We start from the raw sequence: 19,592 nt of genomic DNA, 5'->3' as shown, positions 1-19,592 counted from the left end.
TCCGTACCGCCTAACTGCACTTAAAAATGCCCAATGTTAATTGTCCTTAATCTATTTAGGTCTACTTTTGTATTGCCCCCGGTGACTGTTCCATTTACTACCTTTCTCAACCTGGTCAGAATGTCCCTCAAACTCACTCCATTGTAAGAAGCTCACTGGTTCCGGTCAAATCTGATTTCTTATCTATTGTATGTTCTTTTGTAATCAAAAGAGCATCCACACCATAGGAAGGGTGCTCATCCAATCAGGTGGCTGGAACAGCGGGCAAGAATACACAATCCCCATCTACTGTTCCAGCCACTTGAGTCCCTTCCCCTGGTGGTGCTTTTTTCCTATTTTTTCTAAAGTCCAGAGACAACAGGGAGGATCTCCTGTTGCCTCCCCACATTAGAAACAGCCAATTCCCCTTCCCCCACCCCAACATACCTGTGGGACTGGAGCCTTATGCTCCTGTCCCTGATGCTCCTCTCGTCTGGCCGCTGCCATCAAAATAGAAAAGGGTCTAGGTCCATTTCAATGGTGGTGGCCATTTTTTTGGTACTTTCTTCTCTCCGATGCATAGCTGATCTCCTGACCGAGGAAAAAAAATAAAAACTATCTGCACTGCGGTAAATCCCAGGGTTAAAATAGCTTTCATGCTCAGCCTGGGGCGCGTACATGGGCTTTAATGACCCGCAGAGTCCAAGTTGAGGACCTTGCTTCGCTCAGGCCTTCCAAAGCTCGGGCTGGCGGGCCATTAAATCCAACGTACGGCCCTCATCCAGGTCGTGAAAGCTATATTGTTTCTCCTGTATACAATAAATAATTAAATGAATGAAATGTTGGCAACTTTCAAGATAAAAAAATGGTACAAAATTGATTTAGCCAAAGAATTATATTTGAAATCCGAGGTTCAAAAGATTAACATATTTCTTTCTTTCTTTTTATGATTTATGTTTTCATTTGCCCACATTTTATTCACATATGTTTTCATGTGGCATCTGTTATTTCATTGTGGTGCCTTTGTTAAAAAAAAATGCCATGTGATGTCCATTTTCATTACGTTTTAGAATGTCTTAATGTATTGGATCCACTTAAAACAGGAAAATAAATCTAGCACATTCAATGCTCAACCTTGTTAGTAATGTACAGTGAATTGCTCAATAGTTTTATAGTTTTGGTGGTACGAAATGCTTTTAAGAATTCAGTTATTGTTCAAATTATCCAATTAGGAATGGTTTAGTTGAAAACTATTGGCACTGTGATTCCCGCAGTGTTAATGCGGATGTACTTTTGCTTTGAAAATATAGCTCTCTACATTTGAACATGTAGACAACGCCTCGCCATGTGGGTCTCTCTGGCGAGGCCCTGTTGCACCAGTGTTGGGAGCACTGACATGAGCCTGGAGTGCATCACTGATAAAGGTGCTGCCATGTCATGAAGAGGTGATGTGCGCCCCTAGCCATTGGTTTAGCCCGTTTTCCCTATGTGGATGGCCTGCGCCTATGGCAGTGGGTCACACTATGCTAAAGGAGCTTCATTTAATTGGAGTGTTTTCTTTTGCGCACACTCCAGTGACCATACTGGAGTTTTTGCATTTATAGGCTGTGTAAATTGCTTTGTAAATAACAGATGTTATTGTTACCCAATCAACAGCTTAAGATGTTGCATTCGTCAGAATGTGCGCAACCACTTGCGCATCCGTCCCGCGTGCTCTTGATGAATCATCGCCTAATGCGGTCTTAGGTGCGGGCTTTTGTGCCTGACACTGCTGCATGAGGTGAATCTGCTTCAAACTCAACCACGTGTACACAGCGGAAATTGGTAATTGAGGCTGTCATTATAAAAGATGGCGGCCTCCAATACAGAGGATCCTTACGGGCTAGTCCTGCTCTTGGAACGCACCAAAAAACAGGCAGGGTGAGCGGGGGCTTCCTGTCTCTTCTAATGCATCAGAATGCTGATGTGGGCAGAGATGGATTCCCTGCAGGTTGTGGGGAAACATGCGGAGCAGATCTCCCTTAGTGGGTCTACTCCCTAAGGCAAATCTCACCCAAAATGGCGCAGAGGCAGCAGCACCTGTGGAAACAGGATTTCCATGGATTCATGTGCCTTTTTGTTCAGTGCTCTGCGGTTTGGTAGCTAAGTTTCTACCATAGAAGGTGCATACAGGTCAATGGATTTGGAATGTAAACTTTCTACAGTTAGTAATGTAGACAAACCCATGCTCATTTTATACACACAATTGCTTCATTTACACGTATGTTTTGTGAAAATATGAAGAAACAGTTCTTGACTCTTGGTCTACAAGATTTAGCATTATTAGCGCGTGCCATATTGCATTCCTGTAGAGCGTACATGTACAGATTTACAAGTACAAGAATTCAATATGATGTGGCCCTGAAACCAAGATAAAGGGTAGATTTGTTCACACCTGACTGGCACTATTTATGATTCAGCTCAATAAGTTGTGTTACTTTCAAGGGTTTGAAACCGGCCAGAAGAGCCTGTGTGATAAATGTCACATGCTTCTAGACATTTTTTGATACCAGATTGCTGCTTTATTTATACATCTTGGGCACAATGTATAATTACATAAATCCATCTGAATTTGCAAATCAAACGAGCACATATGCACCACCATCAGCAGTCAGGAACAGCTCTAAACTCCCCTGAGCTGTGGCCTGAATGGCAATTTGGGCTTTTGGGGCAATGAGGGTGGAGATTGCCCCTCATGCAACACCCTGTCTATGCCATTGCGACCTACCTTTCGAATGATCTCTCCAATCATTCCACTCCAGTTGCCAGCTATGTCCAGTGCGCCATATTTCCCGTCCTTCACGACTGCCAGTCTGAAGCCAAAGCCCAGCTTTCTGGCCAGGTCAGTCATCAGCTCAACACAATAGCCCTCCAGCTCTGAGCCCTTCTCGGTTGCAAATGGGGCTTGCTGAAAGAAAAGACACACATCCTAGTATTAGCTTTGTACGGATGGGACATTCCAAATGCTGATAGTACAATGGGTCTCGTCTAATAATATTTTGCCAATTTTATCTAGCTTATATCCAATGCACACTCCTTATACCAGATGCCAGGGATGTCATTTGGGGGTCACCAGGGGTCGCACCTGCGACCCCTGAGGTCTCCCGTGCTACCCCTGTGGTCTCCCTTGCTACCCCTAAAAAATGTTTAAATGGAAGCTCCTGGGCTGTGGCTAGTGCCATGTGGCTTTTTGTTTCTTTGTTTCTGGAGTGGCTGGCATTCTTGTTCAGGCTTCTTAAAAAAACAGGGGGTTCCACAAATGTAACACTTTGATCAGTGACCCCAAATAAGAAAGAATAGGAATAACAAATAATTTGTTCTTCTGGAATTCTATGCAATAATTGTTAGACTCATTAAAGGTTTATTTCAGGCACACTTCAGGGGGTGTGTCACTGATTTAGTCTGTTCTTAAACACCACAAATTCACAATGCTGACAAAAACTTCCAAAAAGCATTTCGAGTAGAATATTCATCCATTTAGGACTTTGCATTTTGTTTTTGACAGGTTGTAGTTATAGCATGCTTTTTTCTGATGTTGTCTCTGTTACGATCATCACAAGACATTCCATCTCAGTGTCCTCTGTCACTTGACAAAATCCTTGTGCCTAAAAGCTTGTGTACGTTATAGAAATGTTTGAGCATAGCACATAAAGTGACCCTTGATGTCATTGTGCCACAATTAATCCTTTGATCTAATGTGTCTTTCTTTCCTATCTCCATGGCATGGTGCTCAGGATGTTTGTTTGCATGTATGCGGTAACGAGTATGGATTCCGTGTGAGTGCACAGCTTTTCCTGTCCTACTCTAAATTCTTTAATACACAGTTATGAACCCTCCCAATGGTATTTATTTTGCCAAATTCTGAAGCCTATAAAGTAGATACTCGCAGCATTGACATATGGCCAACTTAGCACCAGACCTGCAGATGAACTGGGCTGCCGTTAAATCTCAGTTACCAGTTTAATGGTATCCACTACACTGTGTAATTTGTTTTCTGACTTTGAGAACATTCAGACATGTAATTGCTCATTGTACTATAGCCGCAAAGATGGCTATAGCCGGTAAAATAGCTCAGTGGGCTGAGCGCTCAGTTCTTCACTGGGTGTGTGATCTGCAGGTTCGAATGCTGGCAAGGTCAACTCAGCCTTTCATCCTTCTGAGGTTGATAAATGAGTACCAACACAGGTTGGGTGATATTGTATGTATATTCGTTCTATATAAAGTGCTTAAGCGTAAGTGCTATATAATAACACATCATTATCATTTGACCTTGGACATCTGCTTGTATTCACAGTAATTTGGTAATATCGGCCTATACACACTGATATTAACGTTACATATGGTGATCCATTCTTGTATGAAATGTATATCACATTACAGTGATATCACGACCATATTTTTCGTAGTGTACTTAGGAACAATGCTATGTGATGCCATGTACTGTTTTGTCAAGGGGTGAAAGGTCGTGTTCCATCACCTACTATGATGTCACTTTGGGGTGGGGTCAAATGACATCACTTCCTGTGATGACATCAGAGGCCAAGGGTCGTGTTCTGTCACTTCCGCTAACCCTGGCATTTTAGTGAAATTACGTCCCTTACAGATGCCTTTTTATAGGAAACAGTTTTTGACCTTGCTCTGAGATATTTTATGGAATTTACGAATGGAATTGATATTATTGTAAGAAAGGTAGGAAGGTGCCTAAGTCTGGGCTCGCTGACCCAACAAATAATATTCCTGGGAGCGCTCCGGGTGTACATACACATCCTAATTTACCTAGGAAAGGACTGAAGTCGGCACACACGAGATTGTAATCCAATCAAGTTTAGAGGAGGGCCACAATGAATATGCATGAGCAAATTACACAAAAAATGGATTTCGATGCAAAACATTTGCATAGTTTTGATCATACTGAAAACCTGTTTTACGGTTTGGTGCAGCAAGAAGCATGGTGCTGCACCCTCATCTCATTAGGAGAAGCCGAGTTGGCACGCGCGCAAGAAGCAGCGCCTCTGAGATGCCAAGCTGTTCTAGTAAACATCTGGATATGAAGACACGGGCCCTTCTGGATGCAAGACAAAGCCAATCGCCTCTGTTTGCTCTAGGAACTAATGAGTGTTCATGAAAAGAAGGACACACTCATCACTGGGGATTAGCTTTCTTCCAGGTTTATCGCATTTCTTCCAAGCACTGCCAGTCTGTGTTTCCACCCAGAATGCCTCAGTGATTGCAATTCCAGGCAATAAAGGCCATGTGCAAGAAGGTCGCGAAAGGGTGCTAAAACCAGAGCTTTAACAATGAGGGCGAATATATTGCGGGAATTGAGCAGTACTTTTCTGGGAATTAAATCAACAACAATTATGATAGGATCAGGTTTTTACATAGCGCTTCAGGCCAGATTCCTGCCGCTTCTAAACACTGTTATAATTGCTGTTATTGTTACCCACTTTCATGACACTTTTTTTTTTATGGACCTCGATCGGATAATGGACTTAGTGGGCACTGCCTGGATTGAAATTACCCATGTGCTATCGACCCTCTTACAGCTTCATAGATTTAATAAGGTGCTCGGGAGGGGAATTGGTAAATCCACTTAGAGACATACATGGCATAGAGTGGAAGTGACTTTTCATTGTACCACTTGAAGAAAAGCCCCACCCTAAGCTTTTCTGGGTCTATCCTATTCAGGCCTTTTTGCTGGCAGATTCCCAGCATTCGCAAAGAGGAGTGGTCTGGCCCACTGGGAAATTGACAGATTCTCTTCGAGGGCCACTAGCACTGAAATTCTGGTAGGGCTGGAATAGAGTCAGTCACATGTCAGACAGGCCTTTGCCAGCAATCTCCAAATTGGAGCCTCCTTGGCTTGCTTTTCGTTCTGGTGGCTAGATTTGACATTGGCTTCTGATGTCGGAATCTCCAAGGCCCAGATGCCATCAAGGAAAGGGCGGAGCCTACCACCTTGTGAATACATCACATATTCTTTCCAAGACTACAAGAACAATTAAACAAATAGGTTTCTTGGCATTTAATAGAGTGCTAAAATGCTATGCCTGGCTTCTTCTGAGCGCTTTGAGACACAGCAGCGTGCCTGCTGCCAAAAAAAGAGGAAGTTAAGAAATCTGCAGAAAACAGAGTGAGCATCAGTGCACTAGTGTCACACACACACACGCACACACACAGGTTCAGGTCCTCATGGTTCCAATGGGTGCACCTTATTGCCTGCCCATACGCCCCCACTTACCCGGCTGCAGCATGTTGGTCAGAATGGGCACCTCCGCAGGAGAACGGGCCGAGACAGCCGCCCGAGGACATTACGACCACGGTTTCATTGGCAGTTGCCATGGCGCTGCACAACGCCTCGTCCGAGCTGCCGACTCGGCTGGCTTCCGCGTCGCGTGATCGGGAAAAGACGATCACATGTGACTCACGCTGAACACATGACACGGAAACGGCAAGAGAGACTCGTCACGTGATGCTTGTCACATGATACATCGCTGTGTTTAAAACCAGCGTGGGTATGCTGATACGGCGCTTCACAGCTGCTTCATTTCGAGGACTGTCTGGTGTTTATTGGAACTCACCCTTGGCTCTTTTGACTACGGAAAGCTCACAGACGTTTCTTCTTTGGATCACGGACTAACTCGCACTGATTTCCTGGATTATCGGCCTCTGCCTGCCTACTGGCCTTGGCTCTGGACTTCCCTTGGACTTGGTTCTACTTCCTGCCTCTTGCTGCCGCCGGATAACTTCTTGTCCCTGCCCCTTTTGACCCTTGGGGTTTTGGTTGTCACCTGTCTTCCACCTAGGTAAGCCTGGTTACGTCTTCTCTCTTGATACTAAAATAAACACTGCATTGTCATTTCCCGATTCTTAACCCTTGCTTGCCTTACAGTGGTCAGGGGAGTCTCCGGCGTTCCTGGTTCCTGTTCTTTGACACTCAACGCTTGTGGCCTCAAGGATTGCACGGGGAGTCATTATCTCCTCGTGTGGTACTTGGGGATGGAGGTTCTTATAATCTTCACGACCATCAAGTCAGAACAGACTGTGAAGCCTGACTGGTTGTTCAGATTATGGAGGCCTCAGCCGGAGACCCCGTGGCCGCTCTATTGCAAGCTGTCACTGTCCTCAGGGCGGACATGGCTGCTGCTACAACAGCTATCCATCATCGCCTGGACTCTTTACACAGCGCCTGGAAATCCTTACCAGCGGATTCTGAGTTCGGGGATACCACACCCCAACCCCGGGGCCCTCAAATACTTCTCCTGTCCCTGTTGTTATCCCTACTGCTTTTCCTTTAGCAGCCCCTGAAAGATACCATGGGGATCCCAGGAAGTATCGCACCTTTTTGAATCAGTGTAAACTCCACTTACTTTGCCGACCTCAAGTATTCCCCGACTCGACTACCAAGGCTGCCTTTTTGTTGTCACATTCGTCTGGTGTTGTGGCAACCTGGGCAAATCCCTTGTTAGAAGACGATCATCCAGCACTCTACGACTTTGATCTATTAGTAGGAGAGATGTCCAAAGTGTTTGACACTAGGTACAAGGCCCAATCCCGGGATATGGAATTGCTTGATCTCAGTTAGGGCAAACAATCTCTCATTGAATACATAAGACGATTCAATCAGCTGTCAGCAGAAAGCTCCTGGCCCGAGAACAAAAAAGCTGTAGTGTTCTATAGGGGGTTATGTAGCTCCATGAAGGATGCCCTCTCAGTGGTCCCGTCACTCCCAGCTGTTTATGCTGATCTGATTGACTTGGCTTTGCAGGTAGATGCCCGAAGAACAGAACAGAGGGCTCAGATTGGTCTTTCAGGGAATCGGTCCTCCCTTCCATCTGGTACACTCAGCGAACCCATGCAAATAGGTGGGATTTGTAGTCCAATAACCCACTTGGAGCGAGAACGGAGAAGAACGGATAATGCCTGTTTTTACTGCGGCCTAAATGGGCATTATGTAAAAGAGTGTCCTCGTCGTCCAAGAAACAAGAATCAGGTTTTTCCCAAAGCTTGCCCTTGAGTTCAGAGACAAGGGTGAGCACCAATCCGATTCCCTCCAAATCTATTCCCGCTTTTGGACCCATAAAACCTATCACAGTCCATGCTCTGTTAAGATCCACCCCGGATTCCACACACTCTGTACAAATAGTAATTGATTCTGGGGCCACTGGTTGCTTTATTGATATCACCCTGGCCAACACACTTAACCTACCACTGATCACCAAAAAGTACCCCGAGCCTGTACAAGCTGTCCATGGGACCTCCCTCACTTCTGGCCCAATAAAGCAACAAACCGCCCCTCTTGAAGTAATCATTCAGGATATCCATAGAGAAACACTTACCTTCGACCTCATCTCAACACCTCAGTTCGGGGTCATTTTGGGGATACCCTGGTTGTGGGTTGTGACAACATAACCCTTTGATCAATTGGGGTACCGGGCAAGTTCTTTTTGAATCAGATATATGCCAACATTATTGTCTTGTGGAACCCGAGGGAACACCTACTCCACCACGAGCACTTTGGGCGGTTGCTCTCCTGACTATCAACAAAGACAATGAGCTGATCACTACTCCACATACAGTAGGTGCCGTACTAGCTGGCATCCCTACGGTTTACCATGACTTCCATGCCATCTTCGACAAAGGTTCAGCATAGGGTCTGCCTCCACATAGATCATATGATTGTCCCATAGACCTGGTACCTGATGCCCCGATTCCAAAAGGCAGGATTTATTCCCTATCACCATCTGAAGAGCAGTCTTTAAAGGAATACATACAACAAGCCATGCGTTTGGGTCATATACGACCCTCAATGTCGCCTGCAGCAAGCCCTATATTTTTCGTCCCAAAGAAAGAAGGAGACCTTCGCCCTTGTGTGGACTACAGAGGTCTTAATGCCATCACCATAAAAGACCGTTATCCCATCCCCCTCATATCCACACTCTTAGACAGGCTAACTCATGCTTCGATATACACCAAACTGGACCTCAGGGGGGTGTATAACCTGATCCGTATTCATGATGGGGATGAGTGGAAGACGGCATTCTGCACCCGACACGGTTTGTATGAATATACGGTGATGCCCTTCGGGTTGTGTACCGCCCCAGCCACATTTCAACGATTTATGAATGACGTGTTCAGTGATATCCTGGACACCTATGTTGTAATATATTTGGACGACATTCTAGTGTTTTCCCCTTCGTTGGAAGAACACGTCCATCACGTCAGAGAAGTGTTATCCTGCCTGAGAAAGAATGCCTTATTTGCCAAACCAGAAAAGTGCCACTTCCATACTAAGGAAGTAGAATTCCTAGGTTTCCACATCTCCCCAGGTGGACTAGCCATGAACCAATCCAAGGTTTGTGCCATTACAGAATGGCCAGTCCCAGTGAACCTCAAGTCCCTACAGTCCTTTCTCGGATTCGCCAATTTTTATCGGCGCTTCATTCCGGGTTTCTCTTCCATTGTTGCACCGTTAATGGCCCTAACCAGCCCTCATGTCCCGTTTCAATGGTCTGCTGAACAACAGGCAGCTTTTGAGTCACTGAAAACCTCATTTACCACAGCTCCCGTTCTACAACACCCAGACCCGGAACTCCCCTTTGTAGTAGAAGCAGATGCTTCATCCTTCGCTCTGGGGACTGTTCTCTCCCAACCCTGCCCGACTACTGGTCACTTACATCCAGTGGCATACCACTCATGTAAATTCACATCTACGGAGACACACTAAACGGTCACTGAAAAGGAGCTCTTGGCCATTAAAGACGCATTTCAGATTTGGAGACATCACCTCCTGGGGGCCAGACACCAAACAGTGGTATACACCGACCACAGGAACCTGCAGGATCTTGCTTCCCTTAAATGCGTCAATAGTCGACAAGTACGTTGGCATCTGTTTTTTGCGGCCTATGATTTTCTGATCAAACATAGGCCTGGTGTGGTCCACGGGAAGGCGGACGCACTATCCCGTTCTCCTGGGGGGTGTCCTTCCCATCTTTTCCAGATATGGTACTAGCTCCTAGTGACGTAGTATGTCTTTGTATTCCTACTTAACCAATGTTGTCCGATATACGCCACTGGGTCACTCAACACCCATACTCATTGTCTGAGTGGGATCCCGTCTACCATGAAGGACTGCCATTTGTACAAGGAAAACTAGTTCTGCCCACGAGAGACACATGCAATTTAGCACTAGAGTGGTCACACAACGCCGCGATCAACGGTCACCCGGGTCAACAACGTACTCTAGACATACTAAAACGTTGGTGCTGGTGGCCATCGATGAGATGCGACGTGGAGTTCTATGTAAACACGTATTCGGTGTGCGCTCAGTGCAAATCACGGAAAGGTCATCCGTTAGGATGCCTCCAAAACCTTGGCATACAGTCACGATGGATTTAATAACTGATTTACCCTGAACACAGGGTTACGTTACCATCTGGGTAGTGGTAGACTCCTATACCAAGATGGCTCGCTTTATTCCCTGTAATGGCGTCCCTTCAGCCCCTACTTTGGCCAAGCTGTTTTTCAAATCGATCTTTTGTTTGTTTGGGCTACCTACGGTAATAGTGTCTGATAGGGGATCACAGTTCACGTCCCGTTTTTGGCAGGCCCTTACTAAACTGCTTGGTATAGAAGCCCGGTTCTCCTCCACTTACAGACGGAGAGGGTTAACCAGGCCCTGGAATAGTATTTACGTTGTCTGTCCCTCCAGTATCAACAATCATGGCTCCATCTCGCTGAGTTTGCTTATAACAACGCCCGCCATTCCTCCACTGGTTTCTCTCCATTTTACTCCTTATATGGCCAGCATTCACGGACCCTTCCATTCCCGGACCTGAAATCCTCCAGTACCCCTGCTGCCACTGCTTGTGTACACGACTTACCACGATCCATGCCCGTACCATCACCCATTTACGGGAGGCCCAATCATCCATGAAGGCAGTGGCAGATAGAAAAAGGGTAAGGGCTCCTGAGTATCAAGTAGGGGACCGTGTTTGGTTATCCACTCGCCATTTGCATATACCTGGCTGCCACAAGCTCCTTCCCAGGTTTGTCGGTCCATACAGGGTTTCTTAAGTCCTGAATCCTGTGGCCTATCGCCTTTTGGTCCCTGCTGATTGGCGCATGCACCCTGTGTTTCACACGTCCCTGCTCAAGCCCTGTCCAGGCCCTACCCGCATTTCTTCTCCTCCTGCCCCTGTTTCTGTTGTTTCCCCTGATGTTTTTGAAGTTAGTGACATTCTGGGGTCCCGCCTCATTAGGGGTCGGTTGCAGTACCTTGTGGACTGGTTGGGTAACAGTCCTGAGGATCGGTCTTGGGTTCCTGCTCATGATGTCTTTGCCCCTCGCTTGGTTGCCCGGTTCCACCGGGATCACCCGTCCTGCCCACGGGGATGGGGGGCTCTGTCCCGCACACACACACACACACAAACAGGTTCAGGTTCAAGTCCTCATGGTCCCAATGGCCGCACCTTACTGCCTGCCCATACGCCCCCACTTACCCGGCTGCAGCATGTTGGTCAGAATGGGCACCTCCGGAGGAGAACGGGCCGAGACAGCCGCCCAAGGTCATTACGACCGCTGTTTCATTGCAGTTGCCATGGCGCTGCACAACGCCTCGTCCAAGCTGCCGACTCGGCTGGCTTCCGCGTCGCGTGATCGGGAAAAGACGATCACATGCGACTCACGCTGAACACGTGACACGGAAACGCAAGAGAGACTCGTCACATGATGCTTGTCACATGATACATTGCTGTGTTTAAAACCAGTGTGGGTACGCTGATACGGCGCTTCACAGCTGCTTCATTTCGAGGACTGTCTGGCGTTTCATGCAACTCACCCTTTGCTCTTTGACTACGGAAAGCTCACAGATGTTTCTTCTTTGGATCAGGACTAACTCGCACTGATTTCCTGGATTATCGACCTCTGCCTGCCTACTGGCCTTTGCTCTGGACTTCCCTTGGACTTTGTTCTACTTCCTGGATTATTACTTTGGATTGGTCCTCGGACTGCTTACGGATCACTCCATTCTGAAACCTTGCTCTCGGCACCCCAACCCTTCAGGTGCTTACTGTTACTTACAGTGTTCCATCCAGAGTGCTACAGGACCCTTACGCCTCTTGCTGCCACCGGATAACTTCTTGTCCCTGCCCCTTTTGACCCTTATTGGGGATTTGGTTGTCACCTGTCTTCCACCTAGGTAAGCCTGGTTACGTCTTCTCTCTTGATACTAAAATAAACACTGCATTGTCATTTCCTGATTCTTAACCCTTGCTTGCCTTACAGTGGTCAGGGGAGTCTCCGGCGTTCCTGGTTCCTGTTCTTTGACACTCAACACCTGTGGCCTCAAGGATTGCATGGGGAGTTGTTTATTATCTCCTCGTGTGGTACTTGGGGACGCAGCTTCTTATAATCTTCACGACCATCAAGTCAGAACATCTAGAGGGTCTGTGCTTGGACCCTGGGACTTTGTCCTCTGAGAAGGGGTGAATCCCATCAACACCTTCACGTACCCTGTTTTATACTTGGGGTTGCAGGGTGGCCCTGAGGACACTCAAGTGAGGGTAGGCCTCAATTCGAAAGGTCTCAATTGAGTCACACACACATATATGTGCTGGTTGTTGAACACAGAAGACTGCAGGTACTATGTGTATATTATTTTGTTGTCAGATATTTAGAAACTCGAGGACTTAATGTATGATTAACGTGTGTCATGTACACATCATTGTCCGGTTGATGCTATTGACAACCTAATCTAAACAAGTTTTTACATTGTTGTTTCACATTGTAGAATTTGCCCTGAAGAAGGACCACAGGTCCGAAATGCACTGGTGCTAGCAATATTCTGCTTCTTCACAAAGATTAACTATAAATAAAAGACTTTATTGATCACTTGACAACATTGCAAGACATTCTTGTTTTGGCTTATACATACAACAAGATGGAATGAATGAATACACATTTTCAGTAGTGTTCACTACAATATCTAGCGACCCCAGTTCTGATGAAATCTTCATCAGAAACGTTTCTTCTTTGCATTTGTAGACCAATGTAGTGTACATTGGGTCTCTGAGGTTCGCCGATCACCTTACAAGGAATATTCCGTCCAAAACGCCAACTGTTTTCCAAATTGAGTCTACTGTCTACCCAACACCCCCGTCCTCCCCAGTGATGTTGAGAAACCGAATGGTTGAACCTTTCGTTATCAAGGCTTTATATGCCTTTTCAGCTTCCTCTCAATATACATTCCACTTACAAAAACATATACACAAAGCCTGGTTTTGCATCAAACAATCAGATACCATTTACAATAGACAAGTCATGCGATTTAGCAGAATACTAGCTGTACTCGGCATATCCTACTCTAATCTAGCCCTCCCTCTCTCTTTCTCTCTCCCTCTCTCTCTCTTTCTCCACACTTGCCTTCTTTTTTAGTTCTCTCTGTCCCCCTCTATCTTTCTGTGGGTGAGAGTTGCATTGTGAGATGCGCGTTGGATAGAGCCCCCCAGCCTCTGCTGATGGCTGCGTGACCAGGGTAAGAACACACATACCTTGGAGAGGGTGGAGGTGGATTTTTATGGTTAAAAGTAGAATGAGAGCAGTAGCAACACCAGAGATGACCTGCTATTTGGAGTCAAACATTGTCAGTAATGTTGTCATCATACTAAGGGTGCATTGTTCATATGGGGGAAGTTGAGGGCATGCGGATAGGCTCTGCAGAATTTATTAGGGTTCTGACAGACCTTATAAGGGACCAGAAAACATGTGTGCACGGTCTGCAATTGCATTTCTTATTTTCTATTTTATGTTCATTGTTGGTGTTTGTGAATAGTGTAATAAGCGTGCAAGGTCAGCAGCTCTAACAACCAATCAGTGGTCTGCACATACAATTAAAGATTGCCTTGATGTTCTCAGAAGTGGCTGACTATTGGCTTTAATCTGAGCATGACCCTTTCCAAGAAGAAAGGACATTTTGAGGGAGAGTATGGTTTCATTTCTAGGCTAAAGAAGCCATTGAAAGGAACATTATGTAATTGTACTAATATTTTAATCAGACTCTTTTCAACAATTTTAAATGCTCATATGTAATAATCACTTACAGTTTATACTGTAGTTATAATAAGAATATTACAATTGTCTTACTGAGCAAAGCCCATTAGTAAAACCTAGACTAATCATATAATTTCTTTTCTGATAGATGTTATCATTCCAAGATGGATAGTCAGGTACATTCCTATTGTACTCTTTCAAAATACCCCAGTGAGAGAGGGGAATGGGCAAACAGCACCAATAAGGGTTCTTAGCTGCTGTGAATAAACTCAAAGAGGTTTTTGGGAACATGAAAATGAACCTAGGTCACTATATCTGTCAAGTCAATAATGTATGTTATAAAAGGGTTTATGCTCGAATCTCTAAATACATCATGAACACTGGGCTTGGTGTGCATTTCATTTTTCACGACACTCACCGTAGCATAGTGTTCGTGACCATAAAGCATATATGCACACATTCAGACAGCTTCAGGATTTGACTGTAAGGAAAACATTATTGTGACATCTGCACTCCAGGCTCACAGAATTCTAAAATAGGAGGGACTGGAGCACAGGCTAAGGGTCTCTGTGCGTGCATGTCATCCCAGACATTGTTAGAGAATTGGCAGCCTGATTCATGCAATTATTTGCGTGAAAAACTCAGATTTGCGCGCCTTTCTGGACGAAAATCTCCATACTTCAAATAGGGATTTTCGGGCAGAAAGGCGCCCAAATCTGCGTTTGTCACGCAAATAATTCCATGAATCAGGCTATTTAAGAACAAGCTACGATAAAGGTGGACAATCATACGAACTTGGAAGTGACCCTTATTCAGACAACTAGGGCACCTTTAGTTTCGACACTGGGCACTGGCAGATTTCCAAGGTGTAATCTCTGTCATGGTGCTCTACAAGCAAGTTCAAAGCGACAGAACAGGCCCCCTTCTTCACGGCCATTTAATGAAAGGCAGCGATAGGGGTAAGCAGTTATTTGGATATGCTGACTTTGACACAACATACAATTTGTCCTGTCTTACAAAACGGCTGCACCCAGGCAGAAAACAAAAGGATTTTCAAAGGGAAATTGCTTCTCAAATGGCAAATCCACAAGAAGGGACCTGAGAAGCGACTGGTAATAATAAATTGGGTTCTGACGTTCTCTTTTAAGCATTTTTTATACTTGTATAAATGCTGGTGCTACCAATATAATAATGACCTTGTTTTATATGTTTCCTAAATTTGGACTTTTGCTTCTCAACTTTGTTACTTTTAGAAACAGTGGTTCTTCACTTGAACGAAAGCCTCTGGAGTTTTATTGAGGTCATAACTGCAGCCTCCAATAGCTGTCCCATTGCTCTGACATGCTTGGACACTGAGTGCAGTGCAGCATAGCGAAGCCGTGAGTATCTAGCAGAGATGGGTGTAAGCAGTTTATGATAACACTGCGAAGCTCTCAGTTTGGCATTGGGGTGAGGGGGGTGAGAGAATTCCCTCCTGTCAGCACCCAATGTCTCTTTGGATCTACGTGATCACTTCTGACAATGAAAATGCCAACTTCGCAAATCGTGCTGGGCAGTGACCACATAGATCACTTTTTCCCACAACCCCATATCCGCTGCCCCTTTATTTCCCTACTTGCCATTGGGTGGTACACTTCTTTGTGTGCCGCCGACTCCCCTCTATCCATGCAGCATCAGTTCCCTTCCACTAACGTGCGTCGGCAATGGCGACACCGGGTCCTTTTTTTAAATTCTGCTTTCTTGTCCCCCGCTATCCATGTAATGGAATCGGAGAACACCCCTGCAACTCCTGAACCCATTTTACCAGTAAACCCCTGCAACCTCTGCTCCCTTGTTTGGTATAATGGGATTCAGAGTTTTGGTCGCAGCCGAAGGCACAGCAAACGCGCCTTTGGCTTTTTTTAATCGACATTTTCGGCTAATACCATCTCTTTACATTGGAACTTACCAGGATAGTGGTGACGGTCAACGTCTGCTGTGCCCTGGGTGCCGTAGTCTTGTCAGCCTGCGGGAATAACAGTGTTAAAATGTGCCAAGCTTAATCATTAAGAAAACCAAAACGTGCACAAGCCAACTGTTCTACTTGTATGGGAATGGGGCCCACGAAGATCCGGACAGCTGAGTCTCTCTGCAGAGAATTGGGGGCTGGTGTTGTGGGAGCTGACTTTAGGTTGTGGTAGAATAAGGAAGTGATGGGCTAATGGTTTCTGAGAATGGATTCCCATTTCGATTCAGACAGCAAGGAAAACACTCTCCCAAACTCTCTTATTGATTTTTTGGTTCGCCAAATGTTTGCGAAAAGCCTGTGCATTATGAGAAATGCAGTATGTAAAACATTTCTGTGGCTGGTGTGGCAGGTCAGCTTGGTGGGTCACTGAATTATTAGTGGTTAGGATCAATTTGGACAATAGTGAAAAAGGAGCCAGCATTGTCTGGGTGTAGACAGGCAAACTAGGGAACACGGAGATGGTAGAACTTTGGGCCTGGTTAGGCTCAGAAATGGTAACAGGCAAACATATGGTCAGGTGGGTTGAATGTCCAGGTTCTTAAAGGAGGACAAGTGGGGTCTTGAAAAGAACAGAACTTGGTAGATTGATTAGAATTAACCACTAGGTTAAAAGGGATGTAAAAAGTGAATATAACCTTATATTGATGGGGCGATGTTTTGAAGGTAAAAATGTAAGGATTTTGTTGTTGATGTAAGGGGTGAAGAGTGGGAGTTGACCTGGGCCAAATTGGAGGAGATGCGGGTAAGATATAGGGCCTCATTACGAGTCCAGCGGTAATCCTGCCTGTGCTACCAGGTTGCCGCCAGAATCGGGTCAGACCTGTCGGGAGCAGCAGCTACGGCAGGCAGACTCGGAGTGTGGCGGTCTGGAAACAAGGGTGCCGGTAGGCTATTGTAATGAAGCCCATAGTCTTGAAGGAACAAGTCACTTACCTGTAACTGTTGTTCTCCAGCATGGGTCTGGCATGGATTCACATGCTCATGAATATTCCCCGTTGTCAGGCTGGGAATCCTCGGTAAAGAAAGAATCAGTTTCAGTTTCGTTTCTGAACTGTCTTTCTACTAGTAACCAATCACTGATCTCTGGGTCACACTGCCCCCAGCCAATGACTGCCCTCTACCTAAGCCCCTCCTCTGGCAGCCATCTTCAGATTTGGTAGCACGTAAATTGGCAGTAGACCAAGAAAAGAGCCACAGAGGGGTTGGAGGGAGGGGTTGCATGTGAATCCATGCCAGACACATGCTGGAGAACAACAGTTACAGGTAAGTAACTTGTTCTTTCTCCAGCATGGGGTCTGGCATGGATTCACATGATCATGAATACAAGAATACATAGCAGTACACACATGCACAACCACGGGAGGTGGAAAGGCTCAACATTAAGCATTTCAACAACTCAACATTAAGCATCTCTTACCTCATCACCAGGCTCACCTTCAAGCGAACAGGTTGTGTAACACTGCCTGGCGGACTCTGGACTCCTCCCTGGAATCCTGGTCGACGCAGTGAATCTCGTGAAGGTGTGCGTCGACCTCCACATAGCAGCCCTGCAGATGTCCAGCAAGGGCACACCAGACAGGAACGCCGTAGTAGCAGCGATCGCTCTGGTCAAATGGGCTCTCGGACGGCCGCGCAACAGTCAGTTTGCCAACCGGTGACAGTGCATGATGAAGCCGGAGAGCCATCTGGAAATGGAAGCCTTTGAGAGGGCTTTCCCTTGGTTCACAGGTCCAAAGTTCACAAACAGCTGTGATGTCTTCCGAAAACTCTTTGTGCGGTCCACGTAGAACTTCAGTGCTCTAGCTACATCCAGCGAGTACAAAGTCCTCTCTGCCGGCAACGAAGGCGACGGGAAGAAAATAGGTAACACCAAGGGCTCGTTGAGATGGAAGTCTGACGGCACCTTGGGCATGAACGAGGGGTACGTCCTCAGCACTACCCTCATCTCGTGGAATGTCAGATATGGAGGTTTACAGGAGAGGGCCTGGATCTCTCCCACTCGTCGTGCAGAGGTGATGGCCACAAGAAACTGTTTTCCATGATAGGAACTTCAACAGCGCCGAATGTAGAGGCTCTAATGGTGAGCCCATGAGCCTGGTCAGTATCACATTGCGCTCTCACGCTGGGGTTGGAGCCTTCACCGGCGGGAATGAGTGGAACAGTCCTTTCATGAACTCCTTCACCAGGCGGTGAGACCACAGCGATGACCGCCCCAGAGTTCTGGTGTAGTGGGAGATAGCCCAAAGGTGGATCTTGATGGATGCATGTGCCATCCCCGCCTTGGCCAGCGACAGCAAGTACGGCAGCACATGCGGGGAAGTCATCTGTAGAGGGTTGATATTCTGTGCACGGCACCAGACAGAGAACCTCTACCATTTATGTCCATAGCACTTAAGAGTCGAGGACGCCCTGGCCTTTGCAAGCACCTCCTTGCAGTCCGCCGGGATATCGTACCCTCCAAACTCTAGTGCTGCAGGAGCCAGGCGTGCAGGTTCAGCAAACCCGGGTCGTGACTTAGGATGGTGCCTCCTTCCCTGGCGAGAAGATCTGCATCTGTCGACAGTTTGACTGGGGGGACGCTGACAAGTGCAGAAGATCCGGGAACCATACCTGCCTCGGCCACGCTGGTGCGACGAGGATCATTCTGCACCGGGACCGTCTGAGTTGACTGACGAGTCACAGAAGCAACGGGAATGGTGGGAATGCATACAGGAACAGGCCGTCCCAGGGGAAAGAGAATGCATCACCCATGCTCCCCGGCTGGGGAAGCCTGCTGGCGAACCTCCGGCACTTGATGTTCGTCGCCATAGCGAGGAGATCTATCTGGGGGTTGCCCCATCATCGGAATAGCAGATCCACTTGATCCTGCCGGAGTTCCCACTCGTGGCATGAGCGCAGCTCCCTGCTGAGTGAGTCGGCGACAGTGTTCTTTGCTCCTGCTAGGTGGAAGGGTACCAGGAACATCCCGTGGGCAACGGCCCAGTGCCACAGATCCTGCGCTTCCTTGGATAGGGCTATGGATCTGGTGCCCCCTTGCTTCCGGATGTAGAACATTGTGGTAGTGTTGTCGGTGAAGACCCTCATCACCTTGCCCCTGAGGGACGTGAGGAACGACCTGAGGGCCCAGAACACGGCTCTGAGCTCCAGGACGTTGATGTGTAGTGACCTCTCCTCTGGCGTGGAGATCTCTGGTGTGCGCTCCCCATCCTTCCAGGGAGGCGTCCGTCGTCACTGTTTCCTGATGTGTCGGGGTCTGGAAGTCCATTCCGATCGCCAGGTGCGCGCAGTTGCCCCACCACCGGATCGCTTGGTGGAACGTCTCGTTGAGGGAGATCTTGTCTTCGAAACTGCCAGCTGCTTGCATTCAACGGGCGTACGAGGAACTCTTGCAGTGGCCGCATCCTCAACCTGCATAGGCGCATGAGGTAGATGCACCACGACATCATGCCGAGTAGGGACTTGATGGACCTCACCCTGGCCATGTCCATGGTCAACAGCCGTTGTACCTTGCCCAGGA

The 19,592-nt window shown here is 46.9% G+C and overlaps 1 protein-coding gene across 4 annotated transcripts in view; it reads right to left on the bottom strand.

Moving 5' to 3' along the window:
• The window catches only part of LOC138472164 (glutamate receptor U1-like), a 375,942-nt gene that overhangs the window by 136,433 nt on the left and 219,917 nt on the right, over positions 1-19,592 (bottom strand). For all 4 annotated transcript variants that reach the window (XM_069610199.1, XM_069610198.1, XM_069610200.1 and 1 more), the window contains exons 5-6: positions 16,016-16,072; positions 2,747-2,926 (exon numbers count right to left, since the gene is read on the bottom strand). In XM_069610199.1, coding sequence (XP_069466300.1) covers positions 2,747-2,926; positions 16,016-16,072 — 237 coding nt within the window. The remainder of the gene's footprint in view (positions 1-2,746; positions 2,927-16,015; positions 16,073-19,592) is intronic.

The sequence above is a fragment of the Ambystoma mexicanum genome, chromosome 8 (genome assembly GCF_040938575.1).
Source record: "Ambystoma mexicanum isolate Mex_15411 chromosome 8, UKY_AmexF1_1, whole genome shotgun sequence".
Lineage (NCBI taxonomy): Eukaryota > Metazoa > Chordata > Amphibia > Caudata > Ambystomatidae > Ambystoma > Ambystoma mexicanum.
The sequence above is the reverse complement of the archived record's forward strand: the minus strand, read 5'-3'. Positions and strand labels throughout refer to the sequence as shown.